The sequence below is a fragment of the Leiobunum rupestre genome, chromosome 7 (assembly GCF_980474605.1).
Source record: "Leiobunum rupestre chromosome 7, qqLeiRupe1.1.hap1, whole genome shotgun sequence".
NCBI lineage: Eukaryota > Metazoa > Arthropoda > Arachnida > Opiliones > Sclerosomatidae > Leiobunum > Leiobunum rupestre.
The window spans coordinates 7,818,249-7,828,023 of record NC_143390.1 but is presented as its reverse complement, the minus strand read 5'-3'; the positions used below and the strand labels follow the sequence as shown (position 1 = coordinate 7,828,023).

General features: G+C 38.3%; 1 protein-coding gene across 1 annotated transcript; it reads right to left on the bottom strand.

The window, feature by feature from the left end:
• Positions 1-8,476: 8,476 nt before the first annotated feature.
• LOC149934332 (zinc finger MYM-type protein 6-like) lies at positions 8,477-9,559 on the bottom strand. The gene has a single exon (XM_090153421.1). It carries the CDS (start codon positions 9,557-9,559, stop codon positions 8,477-8,479), a length of 1,083 nt encoding a protein of 360 aa, XP_090009547.1.
• Between the last annotated feature and the right edge of the window lie 216 nt (positions 9,560-9,775).

The window sequence follows — 9,775 nt, the reverse complement described above, 5'->3', positions numbered from 1 at the left end:
TTTAAGAACCTTAAATGACACGATTTCGGTCCTATTTTTATTTCGGTAGAAGTCGATGGCCACTTGAACATGTAAATGTATTTTTATATCATAAATTTGCTGTTGACTATAAAATAATACTTGGGCCGACTTCAAATCGACACATTTACGACTCCGAAATGACTTAAATAATAATAATAATAATAATAATCAGCTAGGCTAATACCCAAGGCACTACCTTAGGCCTAAGTCATCGAGCGACTTTTAAGGCATTAATTCAGGCTCTTGGGATATTTCGATAACCTTGCCTCTGAAGTGGAATATTTATCAAAAACAATTTTCCAAAGAGAGCCCAGCCTGGGGCTACATTAATAAAGTTGAAACGAAATTGATCTTCAAAAGCGGAAAATAGTTGGCACTTGAGCGCTAAACGCGAAGAGCGGGGTGAGCTCAGCTCGGATTCAACGTCAGCCGCCGTTTTGAGATTGTTCGTGGCTCACCTACTCACGGCACGAACTGCACGGGCCGTTTTCATTTAGAAGTCGCTAGATTGAAAGCACATTTCGGACAGTCTGTAGCAGCGGTCGTTGGCGGGCTTCTACGCAACGGCTTCGCGTATTTCAAAGAATTATTTCAGAACAAATTCGTAGTTTTAATGCGCATATATTTATTTATTAAGAAAACACATTTTTCCGACGTAATAGGTTTTGGAATATGTTTTAAGCCAATATCAGTAGCGGTATAAGGAATTGCTGTTTTAACGCTCAGGGTGTTATTTTAGAATAAAGAAAACTACATGAAAATCAACGCCTGAATCTAGATTAAGTAATATTTCCCATTTTATTTATTTATTTGTGTTTTATGTCACTTATTTGAATTACGGTACATATCAATCTAGTCTTGAATTTGGCTTGTTAATCTGTAAATCAATTATATTTTCAGCTGCGTTTAAAGGAGGATAATTATTGTTTTATTAAACTTTTGCGAAGCCAGTAACGTGTGAAAATGACATTTTTGTTCATTGGTTATAACACACACTCAAAGTAACTAAATTGGTATGAAATATATTAAAATATTTACATATTTTCATATGTTTAAAAATTTATTATAAATTAGGCTTAGTTAAACTAGATATTGGACTAGATATATATAGAAACATTATCAAAGTTGATATGATTCGTTTATTTGTAAATGTATTCGTTTCGTAAAAATTTTCGGCGTATGGTCCTCGTGGACCCCAGAAAAACTTTCTCGCGTCTGTGGTCCGCCAATTAGAAGGGAGCTCTCACTTTCGGGGGTGATAAGAAACTATCATCTACTGAAACGAGAGGGGGGTGGATGGTGGTTCAAAGGGTTGCTGGCGCGGCAGATAAGGACTGTTAGTGGACGCGGTCTTCGTATAAAACCAAGTTCGAGAGGCTGGGAGGTCCGTGTTTCCGCATCTTACCATCGGCCAAGACGTCCTCTCGCTCTCTTCGGTCTTCGCCGCTCAACGAAGTTTCTCTTTCGCGACCATCATGGCTCCAGTTTTACACCTCGACCATCACGTGCGCAATCACTGTCCTCCAACAGCCGCTAATCTGCCCCGTCCAACTCCACGTCTTATGTCCACCTACCCACATATGACCGAGGACGACTTACAAGCGGCCTTTAATCTGTATTCCATCAGCCGGCAAGGCGCGGTGTCACCGGTAATCGACGTTGAAACCTGTTCGCTGGATGAACAACTTGCCCCAAGTGATACGAGTAACTATATTTATTACATTTAAAGTCAATTTCCTCTTACTAATTTGGAATGTCCATTTCAGCCTCGTCAACAATTCCAATTTCCGAACAGTCGACGGCCATCGAAGCCGCGGACAATGATACGTCATTCAGCAGTCCGACGGCACCGCAGGGGTCAACATACTCGAACGAGGTAGATACGCAGACTGAAATGAATAGCCCAAATTCTAAAACCGCGTCTGTGCCGGCTAGGGCTGATTTGAAGGATTTGTGTCGCGAACAAATTATTTGCGGTCATATAGACAAACTTACAAAAATCCGTTGCCGAAAACAATTCAACGACCAGAAAAGTTTCAAAACGCACAGTTTGCGCCACAAAAGTAAAGATGAACAAAAATACCGGTGTGATTTTTGCGGGAAAAGTTTTGTGCAGCGTTCTTCGCTTAACACTCATTTACGTATCCATTCGGGGGCTAAGCCGTACGAGTGCACACACTGCGAACAGTGCTTCAGTGACAGCTCAACGCAGAAGAAGCATTCGCGAACCCACACCGGCGAGAAGCCGTATCCGTGTCGGTTTAAGTGCGGGAAGAATTTCAGCCAAAGTGGCAACCGCATAAGGCATGAGTTGACCATTATCAAATCAAAGTGAAAAAAATTTAATTTAATTTATATAAAACCACTTTAACAAAACAAAATTTAATTAAACAGTAATTTCCAAATTTTACTTCAAATTTCCGACAATTTTTTAACCCCCAATGTCTTTCATTTGTACAAAATGCAAATAAATTGATTTTGTAAAATTATTTTTTGTTCTCATGTTTTGCAAAAGAAAGGGGAAAAAATTCCATCTCGGCCAAATTTGAAATTTGTCACAAGTAATAAATTGCATTTCGTAGGACATTTGAAATAAGCGTGTTCACAATCGTCGATTCCTATTTAGAAAGAGTCATTGACAAATATGTTTACAGCCAACCGTTGAGGAAAATAGGGTTTGAGCAACTTTCACCAATTTAGGTTTGGCGGATTGCGATTCGCAACTTGGGTGTCTGGAAATTGCGCTAAAGGTTTGGCAACGCAGAAAAGGATTGCAAACTCTCTTAGAGTCGTCAGAGGCGAATATAGAACAGTAGCAGACCACTTACCTGCTTGACCTGTTTCTAGTGACCCAATGATCCCAAACCTATCTTTACGTTAGTTATTAATGATTATTAGTTTATTTTGGTATCTTAAATCGTATTTCTTTGGCCTGTTCAGGAACTACTCTAATTTCCCGTTCGGATCAAGTGACGTCATCGCTCCGTTTTAGAAAAAATTTCGTAAGAACGTATCAGTGGGGGGCCGAGTGGTTACCACTCTCGCCTAGCAGCAGGAGGAGCCGGCTTGGATCTCAGTTTGTGGCACCGAGTGAAAACTCGGAACCGCTATTTCGTGCGTTGAGTTTCCAATTTCAATAAACACTTGCTGTAGTTAAGCGTTTAAATTAGTGAAGGCTTTACAACAACCTCCTACGTAATATAACACGGCCACCGGCAATTGGCGTCACAAGTCACTAGTTCAATTAGGCCTTTGTTTTAGCTTAGCTAATTATTGTTTCCAATCTTTGGGTGAAGTGTAGTACAGCGGCCTCATCGAATTTGATATTAATTTTTGTTGCGCCTGATAGACCTTGTCACGTAGATGTCGAGGGTATTTTTTATTTTGGCCGCAAATGAGTATTTAATTGTTTAATTTAATTTTTTTAATTTAAAGAATTTCTCATTTTCATTGAATTTTATATTAATTTTGGTTGCGCCTGATAGACATTGTCACGTAGATGTCGAGGGTAATTTTTATTTTGGCCGCAAATGATTATTTAATTGTTTAACTTAATTTTTTTAATTTTAAAAATTTCTCATTTTCATTGAATTTTATATTAATTTTGGTTGCGCCTGATAGACCTTGTCACGTAGATGCCGAGGGTAATTTTTATTTTGGACGCAAATGATTATTTAATATTTTAATGTAATTTTAAATTTCTAATTTTTGGGCATTTGCACGTGTTTTGTTGTACTTATTTCCGTCGTGTGTTCGCCGGCAACACAGTTTCGGTGTCCTAATGAATTCCACGTGATATTCCCTTTTTGTATAAAATCAGTTACAGTTTTTGTTCATTTTCTCGGTGTTTTGTATTTTTGGGCCACAAAGTGATATTCCCGTACTTTATCAAATCTTTTACAGTTTTTGTTCATTTTCTCGGTGTTTTCTATTATTGGGCCACTATATACTTGATGCGTAAGGCTTGGTACTGTCCTCTAGGTCGCGTTATAGATGGCCCATCGCTTTTTTTAGTATGGGGTTGGGGAGGCGCTGCGCGCCCCCAGCGCTTGAGCGAAGCGAGTGCGCGGCGCCGTCAGGCGCCAATACGGGGAGTTTAGTAACGTCTTTTACGTGTTTTGGAAGTAATTATCTTCGTCGGGTTGTCGCCTACACCACGGCTTGTTACTGTTTGTTTAGGTTTCCACTCTACTAACTTTTTAACATTAAGTTAGTTAATTTAATTATCATTTTCGACCCAAAAACAAGTTTCGTAATCAACGCGTCAAGTGCTACACTCTCCGCCACCCAAAAATACAAAAACACGGTAATTTCCTACAATTAGTACATTTTTAACATTAAGTTAATTAATTTAATTATCATTTGCGGCCCAAAAAAATTGTTTCGTAATCTACGCGTCAAGTGCTACATTCTCCGCCACCCAAAAATACAAAACCACGGTAATTCCCTAAAATTAGTACATTTTTAACATTAAGTTAATTAATTTAATTATCATTTGCGGCCCAAAAAAAATTAGTTTCGTAATCTACGCGTCAACTGCTACATTCTCCGCCACCCAAAAATACAAAAACACGGTAATTCCCTAAAATTATTACATTTTTAACATTAAGTTAATTAATTTAATTATCATTTGCGGTCCCAAAAAAAATTAGTTTCGTAATCTACGCGTCAAGTGCTACATTCTCCACCAAAAAAAAAACACGAAATTACATGAGGCCGCTGTAGTGCAATTTTGCCCAATCTTTTTCTGTAGAATTAACAAGATGTATCCGATGACACGATGCAGGCTACTTCGCGCGAAACTCTGTCACCGCGTGTTCCATTCATAAATTTTCAAGATCATGAGTTCTTATGCCGCGCTTCTGAACTGTCAAAACTGTTTTCTAGTAGAGCCCAGGCGTTTGCTGTCTACAAGCTGCTAATTATTAGAATTTATTTCTTTTCCAACGTGTTCCTTAAAATAGTGCGAATCGACTCTTCAAAATCTCCATGAATCCCTTCCTGAGGAACTGGTCAAACCCGGTCACAATATATCAATTGCTTAAAAACAAGTGGGGTGACAATTTCCAAATTGCGCCAAAATACAAAAACGGACAATAGATCACGTAATTCTGACCTCCGCCATCTTGGATTAAAGATGGCGGAATTATCGCTTGCTATAGTACAGCCGGTATAAGCTTCTATACGGTAGCTTTCTAATCATAAACAACTTACTGAGGTTAACGGAAGTGAGCTGTCTGCTCGCGTGGCATGAAGGGCTTGTCACCACCCTCCTACGCATTGTAACTCGGCCACCGGTAATTTACTTTACCAGTCGCTAGTCGACTTAGGCCTATTTTGGTGCCTTGGGTTTTGGCCTAGCTGATTACTAAAACACCTAGGAATTAATCTGTATAATTTTCCTTAAATAATTCCAGCCACACTTGTCTAAAGGCATTTAAGTGTAAAAATAATTAATAATTAAACATATTACATAGGTTTTATGACCAATGTTTTCTTTGGGTAATAAACTGCAGGGTTTTTTAAAATATTATGCATTTCACGTTGAACGATCAATAAAAAATCATGCATTTTAACAATATTATATGTTATAAAAGCACATGTCAAGTTTTTGGCTTCTTGTCCATAAAATCACGAAATAAAATTTCTTTAAAAACAATGGTGTTTATTGCACATTATATGTTAATCTGAAGATGGCCTAAATATGTTAGTTATATAATTGCTTTGAAACATTGTACAATAATGTGCATTTTAAATCTTTTGGTGTAACTAAATGGTGCCCAATCGCTTGAACGTTTAGTGAATGTGGATTTCATATCGTTATACTATGCTTAAAATAGCAGTCTAACATGTAGGTTTGGAGTTTTTGTACTTGACGAAAAACGCCAACGAAATTCAGTTTCAAAATTTGGGGAGGAACCAAAAAGTTTGAGTGAAGGACAAATAAATTAAGTGTGATAAACGCTGTTTTAAATTTCCATGACAACGAAACCTTAATTCAACCTAACTTCAAGGAGCTTATCAACGCTGATGTCTTGTTTACTTTTCGCAATCGTTGATTTAAAATGAAAGAGTTCTGGGAATTAGAATCGACGTTTCTGGATGGAGATTCTCAAGGGGTTTTTCCTGATGCCCGTTTCAAAATAATTATTGAAATAATCATTTTGCAAATAGATGATAATAATAATTAGCTAGACCCAAGTCATCAAGCGGCTTTTAATACCTTAATCAGGTGGCCGGGTTACAATACGTAGGAGGGTGGTGGAGAGCCCTTCATGCCACGTGAGCAACAGCTCCTTACATTTACTATTTCCGTTAACCTCTACAAGCTTTTATAGAAAGGGGAAACCGGTTTTGGTTCTTAAACATTTTTTTATCGGTTCCGGTTCTCAAAATTTAAAACCGATCGGTTCCGGTTCCTATACGGTTCTAGTGTGTTTAATAATAATTAAAGTTAGATACACAAGAAATTCAAATGAAGTTAAAGAGATATAAAATCCACCACATTTATTTATTTTTAATATAAAATTTGTTTTTGATAAATTATATTTTGTGAAGCCTGGAAACTGTCGGCTTATGTCTTAAACCATGTACGAGAGTTACACTATAAAACAACCTTTATTAATCATATATATATTTACCAAGGATAACAAATCATGGCAACTAAACAAACTTTTTCTAGAAGAGATAATATAAAAGATATGACTGGTTAGGTCGGAGTCCGTAACCCAGAGAGATAAATCCATTGTCCCGACGTCCCTTATATAGCGGGCCCCTCGGATGACGCTACCGGTCTCCAACCTAATTGGCTGGAGGAGAAAGTCCGCCAAGAAATCTTTGCGGACTCACTGTGGTGCAATAGTTAGCGTCACCGGTAACTTTACCCCGCTCTTAACCCTTCGGGTCAGAGGTCGCCATTTTCGGAGAATTCCGAAGGTGGACGGCGCCAAGGTTGGTAAAATATTGCGTATAATGGGACGGCGCGAGCGAGGATGAGCCATCCCTACCTTCACGAGCAGCATTGGCCCAAAACAACGAGATAACTCTCAGAAGTAAAGTGAAATACTGTTAGGGACAAAGCCTACATTTGCGGATGCAAATGCGGGCTTTACAATTTTAAAAATAGTAGCTTTCTCAGTGACGTAGCTATGGGTTCGGGGTCCTCCCGCGAAACTGTTTTTGGGCTCCCTTATAATCACTAAGGCCGAGTCGCGATTATCGCCATCTGGAGTTAGGGCTAACATGTTTCGCCTTCTACAATTAGATTTAACACGTACTTGCATGTCAAATATATAAAACGCTTAAAATGGCTTTAAGCCCTAAGTGAAACGATTAAGATAAATCACGGCAATCAGCGCGGCTGGAGCATTAAAAACAAAGGCTCTGGTAGAACTTGTAAGTCTGGAGTTCAAACTCCCAAGTCCGACCATAATCACGATCTAGATGACTTAATGTTAAATAATTATTGCTACTATTCTCTCGTAGGAAACTAACGTAAGCGCGTTATTTGTTTATTCAATAAAGTAAGGTAAAAATTAAATCTTCTGTTTGAAAATTAACACGGTTTCATCTTTTCAAGATGGAGGGTGGGGATGATGTACTTTCAAGTTTGGGCGAGACATTGCCTTCGCTTCCGCTTCTCATTTCAGGAGCGTAGGAACGTTTTAGCAGGGCCGTCTTTACAAGATTGGGGGCCCCTGGGCAAAGCGGTGCGCGGGGGCCCCCAATAAGCCCAACCAAGTTTCTAACCTCCAATTCGAAAATTAACCTACTCGAAGACCTATCGGTCAGAGTTCTTCTCGACGTTTTTAATTTTTCTGAATTTGTTAGGGTTTAGCTTCCCCCCTCCTACATACTTAGATGGATTTTTCTACCATTTTTAGATATTTTTCACTTGTTCTAACCTCCAGTGCGAAGTCTATCGTCAACCAACAGTCTTTGTTTTATATTTACCCTGGTTAGAGAAGGTACTTAATTTAATATCTTAATGGTACAATTTAAATAGAGTCACCTTGTACAGTAACTTTTGAAAGTACATTTTTATTTTACATCAACGTGACATCTGCGAAATTTCTTAGCAAAGAATGACTGTATAATAGGATTAAAGTCAATGGATTTTAAAAGGTCACTTTCCAAACAAATTAGAGCAAGACAGTTCAAACGCTGTTGGCCCATAGTAGTTCTTAGCGGAGTCTTCATAAGTTTTAATCTTGAGAACGAGCGTTCGCCAGAACAGTTAGTCACCATCATGCACATGAAAATTCTGAGGGCAATTTCAACATTCGGAAAAACTGATTGTAAGTCGTCAAAAATTATTTTTCGGTATAAATCATTAATAGTCTTACAATTTTCGTCAGTGTAGTGCTTCAAATGATTGCATTAACTTAAAAGGTCTTTATACTCAATGTCTTCATGATAAACATTAGCCAAATGTTTACACTTTTCCATCAGTTCATCAGAAGTTGTAGAACGAAAACAGATTTCCAATCGTTGAATAAGCTTCAGCTCGTTTTTCCAGGTCAGACTTCAGAGAATCCAGAACAGGGAGGAAACTTTCCACCTTAAACTTTTCACTTTTATGTAGAACGGTCTCTTTTTCTGGTCCATCATACGCGGTTATACGTACACTTCGTTTTGGTTCCCTTCGGTTCACGTCACTGTAATCCAAATCTGGACACCGATTTTTGGCCTTCAGTTCATATTCAATAAATGTATTTCTAATTTCTTGGAGATATGATTTCAGAGACTCAAGAAGACTTGTAGCAGTAAGTATATTCATATCTTCCGATTGCAAGACCTTACTTGTTTTGTTTACTTTTTCGAGAATATCGTTCCAAAGAATTGTTAGAAATATCTTTTCCAATTTATCCATTTTTTTCTGTAATCCTACGGCTTCTCTCCTCGCGTTTACATCTTGGTCCATGTCACCTGATAAAGAACCCAATGCGTGTCTAATTTTCTCGTAACCTTGAAGCAAGGCATGTACAGCATCAAAGTGAGCAGACCACCTCGTGTCCGACAGACGTTTGACCACAAGATTCTTTCCTAAAGATGATACTAGAATATTCCATCGATGTGTAGATGCCGAGAAAAATGAATATAAACGTTGAACAAAGTCAAAGAACTTTACAGATTGTTGACAACACTCTGCTGCTTTTAATCCTACTAAGTTTAAGCTGTGTCCAACGCAAGGAACATAGATGGCGTACTCATTTAACTGACGTATTCGTGCTTGTAAACCAGTATATCGCCCAGCCATATTTGAGGCGTTGTCATAGGATTGACCACGGCAGTTCGATAACGGTATATCGTTCTTGTCTAAGAAATCCACAACCGTGTCGGCTAGATCCTTTGATTTATGGGAAAATATAGGTATAAACTTGAGAAAACGCTCCACAGTTGCACTTCCTCGCATGTACCGGACGATAAAACAAAGTTGATCAATATGGGTTATATCCGGAGTTGAATCAACACTTATAGAATAGTACTTCGATATTTTTAATTCATCTAGAATAGCACTAAGAACGTTTTGCCCCATAATTTCTATAAATTCTTCGCAAATATTTGCTGAAAGATATGACGTGTGACCCTTTCCTGGATTTCCGTACAATTTTAAATGCTCGTTTAAAAAAGGGTCAAACTCGCTCAAAAGATCTAGAATACCTAAAAAGTTACCATTTTTGGTTGATCCAATTGTTTGGTTATCACCACGAAACGGCAAACCCCTTGACGCTAGAAAGCGAATGACAGAAAC

What these genes read in the sequence shown, in the direction of transcription:
- LOC149934332 (XM_090153421.1), bottom strand. Translation starts at nt 9,559, where the DNA reads ATGGGGCAAAACGTTCTTAGTGCTATTCTAGATGAATTAAAAATATCG.